This window comes from Molossus molossus, unplaced genomic scaffold (assembly GCF_014108415.1).
Source record: "Molossus molossus isolate mMolMol1 unplaced genomic scaffold, mMolMol1.p scaffold_m16_p_5, whole genome shotgun sequence".
NCBI classification, from domain to species: domain Eukaryota; kingdom Metazoa; phylum Chordata; class Mammalia; order Chiroptera; family Molossidae; genus Molossus; species Molossus molossus.
Genome location: NW_023425388.1, coordinates 27,995,281 through 28,014,409, shown reverse-complemented (window position 1 = coordinate 28,014,409; position 19,129 = coordinate 27,995,281). Strand labels below are relative to the sequence as shown.

The 19,129-nt window shown below is 36.7% G+C and overlaps 1 protein-coding gene across 2 annotated transcripts in view; it reads right to left on the bottom strand.

Moving 5' to 3' along the window:
- Window positions 1–4,102: 4,102 nt before the first annotated feature.
- The window catches only part of MLF1 (myeloid leukemia factor 1), a 32,847-nt gene continuing 17,820 nt past the window's right edge, over window positions 4,103–19,129 (bottom strand). Inside the window, exons 2-7 of one of the 2 annotated variants that reach the window (XM_036243825.1) lie at window positions 17,278–17,425; window positions 11,531–11,614; window positions 10,406–10,534; window positions 8,339–8,498; window positions 6,149–6,287; window positions 4,103–4,398 (exon numbers count right to left, since the gene is read on the bottom strand). In XM_036243825.1, the coding sequence (XP_036099718.1) occupies window positions 4,293–4,398; window positions 6,149–6,287; window positions 8,339–8,498; window positions 10,406–10,534; window positions 11,531–11,614; window positions 17,278–17,425 (766 nt within the window). In that variant the 3' untranslated portion in view covers window positions 4,103–4,292. The remainder of the gene's footprint in view (window positions 4,399–6,148; window positions 6,288–8,338; window positions 8,499–10,405; window positions 10,535–11,530; window positions 11,615–17,277; window positions 17,426–19,129) is intronic. The other variant, XM_036243826.1, reaches the window with a different exon arrangement.

Here is a 19,129-nt window from a genome sequence, read left to right as displayed (position 1 = left end):
GAAGGGCTTCCTTAGAACACTTTTCACCGTGTTCCCCTGTAAGGCCTATTGGCCCAATTGGCTGAATTAGCAAAGGTAGTAATAGCAGCCTTAAGAGAAACAGGGCACATAGAATAGGGTCACCCTAGGAAGGGAAATATAAGGAAGGGTCAGGACCACAGGCCTAGGTCCCAATTAGGAATAGAAAAGACAAAGACAAAGTCAGGTATAGAAAAACAAAATAAAATGCTATACTTAATTTAGGAAAATGACAGGGCCAGGGCTCCTTCCAACTGAGCCCTGAAACCCAGAATAATACTAAATAATAGGGGATAAACTAGTTAGTTTCCTAATAGACACTGGTGCAGCAGACTCAGTCTTGACCGAGCCAATGGGGCCCTAACCTACCCCTGGACTTCAAAGAGGAATATAGACCTTGGGAAAATACTGTAACTCATTTGTTTCTGTTCCTGCCGGAGTACCCATACCCCCTACTCGGACGTGATCTCCTCCAGAGATCATTTAATTGCTGGCCACTGCCACTCCAAGCCAGACCCCGCATCAAGTTCCACAAGACGTTGGCCTTCAATCCTGCCAGCCTGCCTCCAGATGATGACCCGGAATAACCTCTGCAGGACGGCCTAGAGGCAATCGACACTGCAGACGGCCGCCCAGACCTCAGGGATGACCCACTGCCATCATCAGATGAGGTATTGCTCATAGACGGGAGCAACTATGTCCAGGAAGATATCAGGTATGCCGGGGCAACAGTAGTAACTCTGGACCATGTCATTAAGTAGGGGAACTTCAGCCCAATGGGCTGAACTCATAGCCCTAATCCAGGCTCTCTGATGAGACAAGGGGAAACCATGCTGCAAATAAGGAAGATCAACATATAGCCCTAAAACCAGTGGGGACCTCTCCAAATATCAGTTACCACACCAAACCCAAGTTCACCTCTGACTCCTACTTACACTGGGTCAGAAAATGACTTAACTGAGCAGAAACAAGTCATAAAGAAAATCAACAAATAATAGACACTGCCTGCTGGGAGATTGTTGGTCCCAGAGGCTCTAGGTCGGACTTTAGTCAACCAGCTGCACCAGCCTACCCTCTTAGGTTACACCAAGCTTACTGAACTCTAATAAGGTCACAGGGAAAAGGAAAAGATAGAAGGAAGCAGGAATATATAGGTCTAAATAGGGAGGAAAAGAAAAAAGGCTAGGGGATATGCAGACAGCAGATAGATTGAGCAAGCTCTCAGGTTCATGTCAGGGGAGGGACTAGAAAAGTCACAGAGAGTCTATGTAAGTTGAAGAAGGATTATGCAGAAAAATAAAAAGATAGGAAGAAGAAAGAGAGGGGCATACATATTACAGGAAGACAGGACAATAGAGGATTACTCAGGAAGGGAAGAAGATAAGACACTGAGAGGGGAGAACTTGCCCCTACTAATAGAATAATAGTCTAGGATGCAATAAAGGGAGTAACAGGTTTAGGCTACTCCTAGCCCTTAGATCAGACAATGACCCCACCTTGATAGAAAAGATATCACAGGATATCTCTAAGGGATTAAATATAAATTAGAAGCTCCATTGTGCTTACTGCCCACAGAGTTCCAGGCAGGTAAAGCGCATGAACAGGACCTTAAAGGAAACCTTAACCAAATTTACTTTAGAAACCGGTGAAAACTGGACCACTCTGCTCCCCTCGCCCTCTTACAATTCTTACAGGCCCTGCAGTCTGCCCAGAAGGCCATCCATAAACACATCTGCGATGCCCTGCCTGTGCCCACCTCAGACTCTGTGCACCCTTTCCAGCCAGGGACTCGATGCAAATAAAAAATTCACCATCCAAGGACTAACTCTGGCCTGGAAGGGACCACACACTGTCATCCTGCCTTCACCAACGGCTATCAAGGTCAACGGCATCCCGGTCTAGCTGCATCATTCCTGGTTGAAGGCAGAAAAAGCAGAATGAACGGTGCAGACCTCTCCAGATCCCTTAAAATAAGACTCTTACGTTTATCGGGACTCTAATTTTTCTAATTATAACTGTACAGGGGAATCTTTATAGATCTAGACCCCAGTAGAACTGGGTACTTAGAAATAAAACATTTTTTAAAAATCTTAAGAAATGTCAACCAAAAGAGGGTCTATATGCAGCCTTAGGTGAAACCTGCTATTTCTATGCCAACCATTCAGGTATAATCAGACAGAGCATCCAAATTCTAAGACAAAGAAACTAAGAGAAGGAGAACAGGTCTCCCATAATTAATATGAAAACTTATTTAGTCACCATAGCTAACATCCCTGATTTCAGCTATAGCAGGGCCCTACTGTTATTATTAATCGGAATAACTTGTAAACCCATCCAAATTTAATAGACTCCTAGCCTTCATCAGAGAGAGAGTCTAATCAGTAAAACTTAGGGTCTTAGCACAATCCTACTAGAGATTGTCTCCCCATGACAATTGTGGATCAATGGTTTGATCCACTATCAAGAAAAAGGGGGGAATGTTGTAGCTCACTGTCCTTAGAATCCAACTTGTCTTTAAGCTGCCCTAATTAACAACCTCAGAGACAACAAGATGAACAATGGGAAATGTTATAGAGGGCTTTAGCCCCATAAAAATTAACTAGAGTTTGACCTTCACTGGGAATTTGAAAAGAAACATCCTTCAGGAAAAGGGAGGACAGAAACGGCCCCAAGGCCAGAGTGTCCTGCATGCTCTGTAAAGAAACTGATAGGGAGAAACTGAAGCTCCCTTTACCCCATAAAACTGTAACTGTTCAACATGTGTGTATTGCACCTGACTGACTGCTGATATCTGTCTCGAATTTGTTAGTTTTTAAAACTTGGATAATGGAATGAATAGCAGGACAGATGTATGCTGACCCAGTTCCCTTTCGCCTCAGCTCCCTCCCCCCTCCGTTCCCTCCTGCTTATCGCTAACTGCCTCCGCTTCTGTACAAGCAGCTTGCTTGCTCTGCTAAACTCTTGAGTGACCCCTGCCCTATATAAGCAACCCTCCCCCTGAGCTCGGGGCTGCAGTTCTCCTCTGTGTAGGTTGGCTGCAGTCCCTGCGCAGGTAATAAAACATCCCCAAAAACTGAAAAATGGAGTCTGAGTGTGGTCGATCTCCTGGGTTACAACAATATGATGTAGAAAACTAGAAGAGTATAAGCACAACCACATAATTCTACTTCCAAAGTTAAAAGAGGAAGATATTAGGATTATAGAATGATAGTGGGTTTTCTGTTCTATTTTTCCCCTTGAAACAACAAACTCAAGAGATAAGATTTTATATTCCAATAAAGTTCAAACTTAACCATTATAAAAGCAAATTAATGCTTGAATTCTAGAATACAAATGCTAGAGCTGATTTTTTAAATGGTATCATTTAAAAGGGACCAACTGAATTGGTCAAACACACATATCACCTGTCTAAGACATTTTGAGACAATCAATCATTCAGGCTTACAGAATACCAAATGCATTTTTCTAAATGTCACAAAATGGCTGAGCAGAGTTTCTCCAAGGACACTCCAACTTGAGAATGTTAACTGTGGAGACGGATTACGCTATTTGTGGGAAAGGAGAGTAGAAATATGCTACCTTAAGAAGTTACACAGAAAGGTCAATTAAAGTCTGATAAATGTTAAGAATGTAATACAGAACAAAAAATATACTGTATAAAGAAGCCAAAAGAAAACTCCTGTATATTAGCAACTTAAAATATTTCTTTGAAAATGAATTATTTTCTTTATCAAAATGATAACTAATTTTCTCATAAGACAGTACTAGTATAGTTTTCTTTATTTTAAAAAAATCTTTAAGCTAGCTGGCTGCATAACACATTATGAAATTTGAGTTAAATTATTTTAACCTTTATTAACATGACTCTAGTGTAGTACTGTATTAATGAAAATTGAGAGTTTTTTTTTTAACATTTAACTTTCTTACAACTAATTATAGAACTAGCTCCACATCCAATCTTGTATAAAAGAGTACATAGCCAACAGGAAATAACTGGGAAAGCAAAACCAGCATGTGAGCTTTAAAAATTAGTATGTTTTAAAGTAAAGAGTGTGATTGAATGCTTAACAACTTTGCCACATTGTTGAAAATCAGTTTTATTTCCAAAGTAGGGACAATATAAAGTCAGCACTTTCAAAAACATCGAGATATCAGAAGAAAGTTGCTAAGTACACTATTGATTTAACAAGAGATTGGTCTTATGTGTATTACCCAGCACCATTACTTTCTCTGTTAAAAACAACCCAAACTGAACACATCAAATTCAAGGATGTTTATTTTTTGTTCATTTTCACAGGTGATCCTTTGATGTTGAGTTTGTCCACAAAAACGTTTGATCTTCTTCCATGTTCGATGGCTGGATTTTGATGAGATTTCTCCCTGAGAAATATACATATAAAAATTAATACCATTTTTTAATGGTCAATGGTTTATAAGTAAATTCAAACATGTTTTAAAAAAACACTGTAATTTAAGCAGCTTTATCTTAACAGTTCCTTAAGAGCTGTGAAAAGCATGTGGCAGACTACTCCGCATAATGTTTAAGAAAAACAGCAGCTACTTTCCTGAGGTCGATTTAATTGTGTATGGTTTACCCAAGCTGTCCAACATGGTAGCCACTAGCAATATCATTTACTTATTTATTTTTTATCCTCACTCGAGGACATTTTTCCATTTTTTGTTCAGATAGAGTGGGAGGGAGAGAGAGGAAGAAAGAGAGAGACATTGACATGAAAGGGACACATCGAGTGGCTGCCACCTGCACGACCCAACCAGGGCCGGGGACAAACCACAACCGAGGCACACGAACTTAGCGGGAACCGAACCCGGGTCTCTCTGGACCGCAGGCTGATGCTCTGACCGCTGAGCCAAACTGGCCAGGGCTCATTTATTTTTTAATTGCAATAAAAATTTCAAAATTCCATTCCTCAGTTGCACCAGCTGCCTTGTAAGTGTGACTCAACAGCTACATGTGGCCAGTGGCTACATATTTGGACAGTACAGATACATAACATTTTCATCACTGCAAAAAATCATTTCAGAAAGTTCTGTCACACGGTGCTAGTTTTCAGAAAATCCCCCTGACAGGGCCATAGATTTATAGATCATCTATAAAGAACATACTTTCTTTTACTGGGACCTGGTTTTTAGTCAATCTTACCACTGTTAGGTTTTTATCAATAACCATTTCAAAGTGAAAAAAATATTATCTAAACTTAATATGGGAGAAGATTTTCTATAGAAAATATTAGGACTTTAAACTCCAAAGAAGTATTTTAAAGTAAAAGATGCTAGCACGTGAAACTGCACGAGGCTTCTGATTTACTTGCTGCCCCCTTGTCTGCTGGGTCTGTGAAGCCTCTGCCTCCTGCAGCAATCTGCCACTCCAATGCCTCGAACAGATTTCTGTTTGAAGGGCTGTTGAGGCCTCTCTCTCCCTCCTGAGCATAATTTCAAAAGGAAGTAGGTATTGTTCCCCATTCCTCCCCAGAGAAGCAAATTAAATTGTAACTCTAGAATATATACTAAATGCATAAAAAACCCTATAATCTGTAATGTTTATAGTTCACAGCTATTCCAAAGGTAATTCCAAAGGAGACTAACATTTTTGCAAAAGGCTTCCAAATACTTAATATATATATTGTTACATATTAAACAAGTGTCTAAAATGCCCTTATCATTAAATACTGATTCTTGACTTATTAGAAAAGTTTTGTTAAGCCTTTCAAATACAGCCCTTTTCCCCTTATCATATCTCTAGATACCAATATCTTTACCTGATGTGAAATGTGACTCCTACCTACTATATCCACATCAAACTCTGTTTCACAAGAATAACTACATTAGAACATGTCACAGTTCCTTAGGAGGGTTTAGCCCCTATATTCTGAAGCATAATTTGCTAGTGAGTTACTAATTATGTAATCCTGAAATACTGGTTTTTAGGTATTAAATTAAATTGCTGTGGAATACTCAAATATAATGTAAAATTATATCTTTTACAAAAGATATTGTTGATACAAACAACTTGGATGTTAATGAGAACTTCTTGATAACAGAGGTAAAATTACATAACTTTTTTCCTAATTCTTCTTTACACAACACAATTTATTTTACAAATAACTTTTACCTTCTTTTAAGTTCTCGGGATCCTGAATTTTCATATCCAACATTTCGCATCCTAGTGTTTTCTAGATTGCGCCGCTGTCCCCCTGGTTTGTACTTTAAGATCTCATTTTGCCACTCGTCATCAAAAGCATGAGCATCACCTACATTAAATATCAAAACAAAGGGGTAAGTACATATTAAGTTATCAATTGTCAGTAAATGCCTTGCTCCCCACATACTTCATTCTAGCCTGATGTTTCCATCAGCCTAACCTCAAGGTAGAGGCAGGAAACTCTTTCACAAACAACGGTCTCTGACTCAGGGTAATATTTGCTTTTCTGTTTGTTCCTCTCCTATTCCTATTGATAATTTTGATGATCTGGTTTTTCACACACCTGCCTGGGTATCATATTATTCTACCCAATGGAATCCTTGACCCAATTACACTGACTTACATACAGTCTTTCATACTGGGTCTTCCCATAGTGATCATCCTTTTTCTCTGCAGTCGGACACTCCTCCTGTGGCTAGCACTTCCTACTAACCTCACCATTTTCCTATGTAACTTGGCCTCACAGGCTACTGATGTTAATTTCCTAAGACTGGTTCCTCATCTCAACTGTCAATTTATGTTGTTATGAAGTAGGTAATCTAACTTCCATAATATCAACAACAGATAAATGACAATACTTGTTCTTTCAGATTGTCTTTATAATAATATTTCCTTCCACATGTTAAATTTTTTCCACATGTTAATTATTGTGAAGTATTCTGTATATATTTCAATATGACAAAATTACAAAGGTTAAAATTAAAGAAAGGTTAAGATGTTGTGGCTTTCATCTCATTGCATAAGAAAGTTTATCAAACTCCAACTTTAAGAGAAATTCTTTTTCTAAAATATACAGTAATTCAAACCCTATACTGTCATAAAATACTTTTATTCAGAATATTTTTTGAAAACAGGAGATCAATATAACTTATTAAAACTACAATGAGAAGAGTTAGAATACAGAAAAGACAAATTCATTTAAATATGTTTTTTATTGATTGTTAAAGAGAGAGAAAGGGAGAGGGAGAGGGAGAGAGAGAAACATTGATGAGAGAGAACATCGACTGACCACCTTCTGCATGCCCCCCACTGGGGACTGGGCCCACAGCCTGGGCATGTGCCCTGACCAGGAATCAATCCGGTGACCTCTTGGTGCATGGGTCTATGTGCAACCACTGCACCACACCAACTGAGCCGAAAGACAAATTCACTTAAAAATGAATATAAAATCTAGTCCGGCTGGTGTGCCTCAGTGGATTGAGCATCATTCCATGGACTGGGAGGTACGGGTTCTATTTCTGGTTAGGGCACATGCCTAGGTTGTGGGCTGGATACCCCATGCGGGGTGTGCAAGAGGCAGCTGATCGATGTTTCTTTCTCACATTGATGTTTCTCTCTCTCTCTTCTTTCCTCTCTCTCAAAAAATCAATAAAAACATAGTAAAAAAAGAATATAAAATCTAGAAAATGAAAATATTTACTTGACACATACATGGTATATTGTATATTATATATAATATATATTTCTACTATTATCAGAAATTAAAATCTTCTCTATATAAAAACCTTCCAAAAATACAGAACCGTTTAAATAAATGATGGCCTATTCATGATAAAACTTTTAGGTAATGCTTTAGAATGTTTTTGAAAAATATCATAGATGACTGTTCACAATTATAATGGAGAAGTAAAATAGGCACACTATAAATTATATATATAGTAAAATATTAACTTGGAAAAAGTATGTATGTTTACAGATGCACAAAATTATTATGAAGAAATACACTAAAATATTAATAGTAGTTATTTTGAGTTGAGATTACAGATAATTTTAATTTTCTTTATACTTTTTTATACTTTTCAAATGTACTTCTTTGAAAATCAGAAATATTTAAACTCATTTTGTCCACTGAATCTTTCTGGATAACAATAAAAAATATTGCATTTCTCAAATAGAAAACAAAAAATAAATGATACTCAGCATTACCAAAAATTACTATAAAAATGTATTACTCTGAAATTATGAAACAACAATTTTATTCCTTTGATAAGGAATTTCCTGTACATTCATAAATTATTTCAAAATGACATCTCAGATTCCACTAGTACAGGTGCTATTTTCACTTTAAGAGAAAGAATGCTATTTTCTGTGATAACTTACTTTCATTCATATTGATGAACTCCTGGTTGACCTCTTCATCACCAGTCTTGTTGTTCTTTGATTTTTTAATGACATGAGCTCGGTCATGGAGATGATGACCGACAGCCATTTTTTCTAGTCCACTGTAAGAATCTCTCAGTGCTTTCCTAGTTTCCTTTATCTGTAAAAATAAACAAAATAAAAATGAGCTATTATTTAAATATATATAGAATGGATATAACTCTACTCTTCAGGGCCTGTTTACTATAAAAATTAGACCATAAATCTACTCTTCTAAAAATAATGGGTACTCAGTTCCACTACCAACTTGCAGTAAAATTATGATAATAGTTCTCTGATATTGCCTGAACTGCTTGAAATTAAAATGTCTAAGGACAAATAGAACCAATACAATTTAACCTTTTCCAAAATTGCAATCAATATTAAAACAAAGAATAACTTAATTATACAAAATGCAGTGCCTTCAACACTGCCCTTGACAATGTAAAAGATGGGAATACAGGCTAGCATTCAGCAGTCATGCTGATGGGATTGAATCTCATGACTCCCACCTATGAGCTCTATAGGTCAGAATATTTATGATAGCCAAAAGTTATTAACATGGTTTGCTGTGGGACATCTACATTTATATTCTATTTACATTTAAGATGTATGTCACTTATAGCATATTAAAATTAAAATGTCTGAGATTAATTAGTTGCACTATTGCAAAAGCATCATTAAAATGTATGTCTTATATTTAAGAACTAAAAAATAAACCACTCAAGCCCATTAGACAGGCAAACCTTAATTTTTTACTATGAGTACTAACAAGGAAATTGAGAAATGGGAACTCTCATACCAGAGTTTGTGGAAGCTGACTGTTTTAATCACTGTGTGATAATAACTTTGTAATTTCTAACTTGGTAAATGACACACACCTCCTACAACCTAACAATACCATTTCCTAGACTCTTTGCACAAGGAGACTTGTACAACTATGAATAAATGAAAAATCAGAAATACCTAAATGTTTATCAGTAGAAAAATAGATTTAAAAACTGTGGTATATTTATATTTGGGATATTATTAAGAAGTTAAAGAGCCCTGGCTGGTTTGGCTTAGCAGTTAGAGCGTCGGCCTGGGGACCAGAGAGACCAGGATTTGATTCCAGGCAAAGGCAGGTATCTCAGTTGCTGTTCATCCCTGGCCTGGGTTGGGGTCATGCGGGTGGCAACCAATTGATGTGTCTCTCTCACATCGATGTTTCTCTCTCTCTCTCTCTCTCTCTCTTTCTCTCTCTCTCTCTCTCTCTCTTTCTCTCTCCCCCCACCTCCCACTCTGTCTAAAGATAAATGTAAAAATGTCCTCGGGCAAGAATTAAAAAAAAAGAAGTTAAAGAAACCAGTGCGCTACGCATGTATCAACTGGAATAAATCTCAGAAGCGTATTATTGAGCAAAGTCAAGTTACAGAAGATACATACAATATAAAAGCATTTATATAAAGTTTAGAAACCTAAAAATAATTTATTATATCATTTATGAAGCATATATAAGTAATAAAATTGAAAACATGCATGAGTGATAAATTCCAGATACAGAAAAATGGTTCTCTTTGGGGGAGGGAGAAAAGAAAAGGGATCAAGGAGGGAGGAGTGCACTGGAAGCTTTAATTGCATCTGCAAAGTTTTTTGCTTAAAAAGGAAGCAAAACAAGAGAACACTTAAATAGAAAAAAATGTTGGGATTTGACAAAACTGGGTGAAAGGAATATGGGTATTTGTATTATTCTTTATATTCTTTCTGTACACTTAAAATATTTCATGAGTTAAAAAAATTCATTTATTTCAAATACAAAGACCTCTTTTAGTGTCTATGTACCTGTCAATGAATAAACATCATAGGTATTTACATGAAAAAAGGTAGGGGGAGACCAAAAATGCCTCATTGTTTTTCACAGTGACATGGGTCTTCTCCCCTCCACACATCCCACAGTACCAGGTCAAATTTTAACAATTAACATTTGATATAGGTGATCTATCATTCCATAACTTTATCAAGCTCTAAGAATGCTTATAAAATACTTACTCCTCCTGGAGCCTGACGGGTTTGAGTTGAAGCCTGGAAAACCTTTGGTGGTTCATCTCCTACTTTGGAATAAGTCATAATGGAGGAAGAAGTAAACGAATGTCCATTTGGATCCATTGAAAGGTGACCCTAGAAATACAAATTGTAAATCCAGAGAGTTTAGTCAAATATGAAGAATTAATGTCAGAGAATTCAAGTAAGTAACAACACTAACCAGAAGTTCTACTAAGGATACTATGCTATCAGTATGGTGTATCCAAATGGCACCCCCAGGAAAATTCTAACTTCCTTCCTTCTTAGCCACCAATTCCCACTCTCCTTGTGAGGAATAACAAGCAATTCACTCAAAGATCCTTAAGTCTTTGGAATCAAAGACCAATTGCTTAGAGTTAAACATAGATGCTGTGATACTTTTAGTCAGTGGTTGACACTTGTGTGGTAATCTGCCAACATTGAGCCAATTACCCATACACCAAGAGTGTCACACCTCCTGTGGGTACCAGACTGCTACATTACTGAAATCATTCTGAAATGATCCTTAGATTTCAAATTGGATGACTAAAGTAATATGGGTCTTCTTCATATCAAATCAAGTTATTGTTTTGATATTAATATTATGAATAGAAAAAAGTATTATTACTAGTTTATAAGTATTTAAACTGTATAGATCTAATCCAGTGTCTAAATATCATACCTGAATCAAATTTTTTAAACACTAAAACTTAATTTCTTAGATGATACAATTCCTTTTAAGTAGACAAGTTATAAAATAACTTTTAAAACTCTAAATTCATACAAAATGTTCATTTATAATAGTGACCTTCAGCAGAACAAATGCTTTTGAGGTTAAATTTTTTTAATTTTGAAAGTTAAGTAATACTGTTTTTTCAAACTTGTTGGTTATGAAGTCAGTTTTGTGGGTTATGACCAGAATTTTTAAAATATAAAATAAAATAGAAAATATCACTACACATAGTAAATAGTTTCATCATTTTCTCATGAAACTTTTTCTCAGGTATACTTATGCAGTACACCAGTATTTATCAACCACTGTGTTTGAAAGCCACTATAATACCGAGTACCAATAACTGAAAACAATGTTCTCATCAGCTTTTCAGTACTTACAAAGTTTCTTTGTAATTCCTGCATATTGTTTCGCATATTTAACATCATTCGGTCCACTGCCTGAAAAGGGCTGACATCTGTACGCTACAGGATATTAGGAAGTATGTTATTAACTATAATACAGAAGAAACAAATCAACCTTTCCAAAACAGCTGGAACTATTCTTCTAGATTTATGCAGTGGATCTCATGCAGTAATCCACCAGGCAAAGATAATTTAAGGACTATACAATAAAATGATTTGTTAAAGAAAAAAATTAAAGCATACACAAAATCCAAAATAGCCAACAAACGATTAGGGAGCTGTAACACTATAAATACATGCATATATACATGTGTGTGTACACACACACACACACACACACAGAGTGAGACAAAAGTAGGTTTACAGTTGTGAGTATGCAAAAAACAAGAGTTTATTCTTGTATTATTAATAATTATTGTATCATTTTCCATATGAACAACTGTAAACCTACTTTTGCCCCACCCTGTGCATACAAGAACATATAAATATACACACACATATCATTCGTCAACTTTCTCAGAACACAGTTAATATTTAAACACAGAGTGATGTATTCTGGGCTGGGACAGCTCTAGTACAGACTAGTCTTCGAATTTTTCCTTCTTCCCTCTCTTCATACCCACCACACAAATAAATAAAACTTGGGCATAAGATACTAGTGTCACCTCCACCAGTAGTACCACACGGCTGATGGAAGATGAGCCAGCTCTTCTTTTCATCATTGTGGAGTCCAAGTGATAGAGGCTAACTCACTCTACTAATAGCTTGAATTTGCTGGTTACCATCACAGGCTCAGGAGGGCATACCCTTGAAGCACAAGACATGCTCCTTTAGAACAGCTAAGAATTCCTCCAGAACAGTGGTTTCTCAGCCAAGAGAGATTGTAACTCCAGGGGAAATACTCATTTTTGTTTGTCACAATTGAGGAGGCTGTACAACTGGCATGCAGTGTGTAGGGGCCAGAGATACTGCTCAACATCTTACAAAGCATAGGGGGCAGCTCCCCCCTGCCCCTTCCCAATGTCAGCAGTGTCACATCTGAGAAACTCTGCTCTAGGAAAATCTACTACTAATAATTTTCATTTTCATCACTGGAATACTCACCAGAAATTAAAAAGCAAAGCACACGTTCTAGTGTGTCACCCAATGCACTGTCTACTCATATAAAACTGAGAATTTTTGGTTCAAGTAACTCAAGCAGGAGGAATCTTTTGAATTCTCTTAGGCATTGTATTTCAATGCTGACAGTCCAGCCCTGCTGGAGATTCTTTTGCATGTACCAAGCTAGGACTCAACAAAAATTGATCACAGGCCTATTTATGTTTCTGCTGTCTGTTTGCTTTTTATTGCTAGTAACAACAGAAAATAGATGGGAAAACTAAATTCCCATAATTTTGTGAATATTTAGAATATGCACTTAACATAGTACAGAACACAAATGCACATTGAGGAGATAATGATACACCTTTGGGTACACAAAGGACAGCAATAGCATTAATCTGCATTTCAGAGATTCAGGGACTATTCTGAATATTTTGTTCCAATACTAGGCCGAGAATCAGGACTGTATAAGAGACACCAGCCTTGGGAGATGAAAGGGGGATAGCCTGCGGAAGGAGAGAAGCAGAGGGAGAAGTGGGGAGAAAGAGGCAGAGAAGAGGAGAAGATCCGATGTTTGGGCACATCCTGCCCAATTATTAATTCACTGTCAGATCAGCCACCAAAAGATGTATCTGTACCTGCTGTGGGGTGGCCCAACGCCTTGAAGTGATAAAAAGTAGGGGTACAAATTACAGCTGAGATTCCAGTGGGCTCTGGAGGCCTCAGGAACTTTGTACACATGCTCTTCTCTATGCCTAGAATGTTTTCTCCCGACTCTTAGCATAGGCAGTTTCTTATCATTTGAACACCACCTTCGTAGAAAGGCCCCCTATCTAAACTACTCTCTGCTTCGCCTCCCACCGCCCTCACTGTATCATTACCCTGCTTCATCTCCCTCAGAGTGCTTGGACTATCTGAAACTATGCTGTTGTTTACTGTCTGGCTTCTCACTCTATAAAAATAACGTCTGTGAAGGTAGGGCCATCTTCTCTGTCTTATCCACTACTATATTCCCAATTCTTTAAAAATAATTCTAAGCACACAGGAAGGCTCAATAAATATTTGCTGAGTGAATAAACAAATTCTCTCTAGCTCAGCTCAAACCCGTGTATCTAACTATTACCAGATAAATAGATCTAACTGGACAACCCACAAATGCCTCAAATACAAAATGAAATATCTTTTGGGCCCTCCTGCCCTCATGTCTACACGAATCCATGCTCTGCTCCTGATCTCAGCGGCATTCCCATCCGTCTAATTCCTCACACCAGAAAAATAGGTGTAATACCTTTCTTCCCTCTCTCCTGCTCCTGCAACCCAATCCATCACCAAGTTCTATCCATTCATTCACCTCGTTAACTCTCTCTCAAATGAGATGATTTTTCTTTATCACTACAGCCATTACCCATGTAGAACCTATCTTAACTACTACTCACAACACTTTAACAGCCTCCTGGGCCCCCTGCCTCCACTGTGGTCCTTTCTAATCTCTCCCTCCTTTACAAACACAGTGACCTTTCAAAAATGAAAAGCTAGCCCCGGCCAGTGTGGTTTAGTTGGCTGGACATTGCCCCATGCACCAAAAGGTTGACAGTTTTATTCCTGGTCAGGGCACATGCCTGGGTTGTGGGCTTGATTCCCAGTAGGGGGCGTGCAGGAGGCAGCAGATCAATGTTTCACTCTCATATTGATGTTTCTCTCTCTCCCTCTCCCTTCCTCTTTCTCTAAAATATTCAACTTAAAAAATATATATATATTTTTTAAAGAAGAGAATCTGACTTTATTCGTACTTTGATAAAAATTCATCAATTGCTTCTTTTGCTCTTATGATAATGTTCACAGTCCTTACCAGGGCTATAAGAAGTCCCTGGTTACCTCTCTATCCTCCTCTACATCCACCCTTCAACTCGCGTAGTCTAGGGTCAAGTGATCCTAAATATTTTTGTGCTCCCTAGCCTCCAGGTCTTCGCACATGCTGCTTCCTCTGTGCTGAACATTCTTCTCCCCCTCCCTGTTTTTCCTGGCTAACTTCTATTATTTTTTAAGGTTCAGGAAGTCTTCTCTGATTGACCTCTACCCTCATATCCCCAAAGGGTTACAGGATTTTTCCCCTATCTGTGCTGCCACAGCATGTTGAACTTCCTATCATTTTACTGATAACTCTGTGCTATAACTGCTTCTTTTCTTTGTCATTTGTCCCTGGTCAGGAAGCTCAACTTTAAGGAGACAAATGGTTGAAGTTTGGCACAAGAGAATAAAAGAAACTTTTTCATGAGAGTATAGATGCATCCATAGGAAATGTTTCAAAGTCATGCTCTTCTCTGCTATTCCTCAGATTGCCTTTATGTGTTAGAAACTAGCATCACAGGAAATAGGATGCAAGCCCTAAGAAACAGGAGTGAGGGGAAAGTTGGTTGCAGAGTAGGCACATCTGGACATGGGAAAGAAAAATCAGCATGAACAAATTGCCAAGAGACACCTAGAGAAAACAGCCAGTGAGCTTTTCCAAACATGCTTGTCTATCTACAGTCTTGTGCTTTTCAGCTTTTGGAAAGTCATCATAAGCACGTCTCCAACTTTCAATCCCTTTTGTAAATCAAGTGAGTGTTCATTCATTTATTAAAATGCACTTTTTATTTTTGAAGACTGATTTTATATATGTTGATAGGACTTACTTCAGAAAACACATGCCCGAAACACTCTAAAATAAATTTAATACATGAAACGGGTTTTCAGTACAAATACTAAAAAGCCATTGTAAAAGTAAAACTGCATGCCAATTCAATTTGCTTGAGCTAATGAAAAATAAATATTTGCCAGAAAATATTGCTAAAATGGTTTGTGTCTCATGATATGAACCATACCACCATAATTGCCAAAAGGCACAAAAGAATTCATTGCCTAGAAAATAATCCAATTAATTCTGGTTATGATATTTATTACATGATAATCCCTAAAAAAGAAATGCACTATATACTCACAAAGTTCAGTGCTAATACAATTACAGAATCTTTTAATCAAACAGAACTCAACATATATTTAAAAAATTCCCTGCTTATTATTCATTGTATAGCCTGACAGGAGCCTGGCAAGCAAATAGGGGAGGCCATATATCACTTTTAAATATGACTACTCTAGTATTTATTAAAGGGAGTTGAAAAGTATTTGCTGTGGCTTCATACATACATTTCTCAAAGGACACACAAATGTACACCAACATTAATTAAAACATAATATACAATGATTAAGATGATATCATCTTTACTTTGCTTAACTATTCCATATTTTTAAAACATCAGTTAATCTTGCCTATAACTGATTAAAAGTAAAAATTATCGACATCAATAACATATACACACACACACACATACACACATATATAACCACTATTTACTAATAAAAAGAAAACAAACTGGAATGTGAGTAATATATAGTGGGATAATATGTAAATGAGAAAGAATGTAAAGATTTCTTTCATTTAAATAGTAAATGTAATTCTATCCATCAAAATTCTTATGAGTATTTAAAATAATTTGCTCTATTTAAGATCATTGAAAATATGAAAATGTGCTTTTTTCTGGAAGATTCTGTAAGTTTTCTAATTGATCAATTTAATGTTTACTGAGTTCCAAATATCTACATTTCAAATGCAGAGAATCATCTTTATAGAATCTTCTATGGAGTTGTTATTCTAGAAATGTTATTCCTGAGGCTAGAAAAGCAATAGAAATAAACAGAAAAGGGTCAAGATATATAAATATCCTGAGATTTATTTTGAGTTGAGTATGTTTGTAACCTTCTAGCTTTGCCCTCAGATAATACTTATAAAAATATACTGCAATTATGCAAGACTTTTGAATACAGTTAAAAGTTAATCTAAGTTTTGAAGGTCTAAAACTTAGATTGACTTTGAAGACGTCAATTAACTATGAAGAAGATTGATTTTTCCTGATCCAATAAAGACAAAGCATTATGCAATAGCTCTGGCTGCTATTTTTTTTTAAATCCTCACCTGAGGATATTTTTCCATTTTATCTTTAGATAGAGTGTGTGTGTGGGGGGGAGAGAAACATGGATGTGAGAGAGACACATCAATTGGTTGTCTCCTGCACAACTTCCTACCAGGGCCTGGGATGAACCACAACCGAGGTACGTGTCCTTGACTGGAATCAAACCCGCAACACTTTGGTCCACAGGCCAATGCTGTAACCACTGAGTAAACCAGCCAGCGCTTAGGCTACTATTTTAAAGTGGTGGTGGTAGGGAGAAGTGTTGTATGGGACAGGAAGATTATTTCTTTGCCTGTTCTAATTTAAGATATGGGAGGCAATTATAAGGTGAGAACAAACCATATATATGCATATGAAAAATAATGCTTTAAATTTGTTTTATAATATATAACACTATGATCCTAAAAGTTTAGGTAAAACAGTGAAATACTATACAGCTAACAATTCACTGTTAAAGGATTCAGCTTTCCAACAAGTCCCTGCCTTTAAGAAATAGTTACTTCCATGACATAAGTATGAGTCATATGTTATCATGGTAGATTTATTCTTCTATAATAACTTTCTTCAAATTCCCACAGGACCGTCTCACTAACTTGAAAATAAAGAACTCACAGTCAAGAAATTTTCCCCATCATCACGTCCTGTTCGATTACGAGCTCTTCCTCTACCATCAGAGATGCTAAGCAAGTCTCTTCCAAAAGGTTCAGAAAAACTTCTCATCATCTGTCGCATACTTTCTCGGTGCACATTAAAAGAATCACTGTTGAAAAAACATAAAATCATGTAAGAATAAGTGTGGAATTTTAATGATAAATAGGCAGATCAATACTACACAGAAGCATTTTGAGCTAATATATTTTGTTAGAGAGACCAAAGAACACTTTAGAATAGAATTACCTCATAAAAACTCAGTATTCATTAATACAGTTTACAGACAATAGAATTCTCATGAAGACTATTCATAAATACAAAACTGTTCTGTTATTCACTATAATTCACTATCATAATAAAAATACAGCTTTAGTTATCCGTGACTATATAAAAATGACAAACACAAAGTAAAACATCGCTGATAGTATAAGCCAGCGCTAAAGGGAATGGCAAAAAGAAGTCTGAACAATTCTGCTACCGGATAGAGACCACCTTGGGCGGTCGACAGTATAAATTCTAGTCAGGACTAATAAAGGATGATGGCTTATTTAGTATTTATTACTTTTAAAATTAAATTTATTGGGGAGATATTGGTTAATAAAATTATATAGGTTTCAAGTGTATAATCTATGATACATCATCTGTATATTGTATTATGTGCCCACTACTCAAAGTCAAATCTTCTTCCATCACCATATATTTGGCCCCCTTTACCCTTGTCTCTGGTAACCACCATACTGTTGTCTGTGTCTATGAGTTTTTGTTTATATTTGATTCTTATGTATGAAATGAGCACTGAGAACTATAGCTATGTTATGAACACCAAAGATAAAACATCATTTTAAAAGCTTTTTATTAAATTTATTGGTTAACAAAATTATATAGGTTTCAGGTGTACAAGTCTATGATACACCATCTGTATACTGCATTGTGTGTTTACCACCCAAAGTCAAGTTTCCTTCCATCACCATATATTTGGCCCCCTTTACCCTTTACTACTTCCTCCCACCCTGCTTTCTCTCTTGTTGCCACCATACTGTTGTCTGAGTCCATGAGTTTTTGTTTGTCTTATTTGTTCATTTGTTGATTTTAGTTTTATATTCCACATGAGTGAAATCGTATGGTTTTTTACTTTTTCCGTCTGATTTATTTAGCTTAGCATGATAGTCTCAAGATCTGTGTTGTCACAAATGACAGTATTTCATCTTTTCTTATGGCTGAGTAGTATTCCCGTGTATATATGTACTGCATCTTCTTTATCCAGTCATCTATCCAAGGACACTTCAATTATTTCCATGTCTTGGCACTGTAAATAATACTGCAATAAACATATATCTTTTCATTTACTTTTTATTCTTTTACTTTTAAGAATAATTTATCAATTTCCAGAGAGAAAGGAAGGGGGAGGGGAAGAGAAACATCGATGTGAAAGCTAAACATCGATCAGCTACCTCCTGCACACCCCCTATCGGGGACTGAGCCCTCAACCTGGGCATGTGATCTGATCAGAAATCGAACCAGCAACCTTTTGGTGCATGGGACGGTGCCCAACCAACTAAGCCACACCGGCCAGGGCTCAATAAACATTTTAACGTTTACTGTACGTCAAACCCAGAGGCTGATTACAGGTCAGAAGGAACTTATAGTCTGACAGAGAAGTGAGACTTACATGTTTCAAAATTAAGATGATAAAATTTGTATATTATAGTAGTTTACTAATGCTTCTGCAACAACCACAAATTTAGTAACTTAAAACAACATAAATTATTTTCTTACAGTTCTGGAACTCAGAAGCCCAGAATGGGTATTTCTA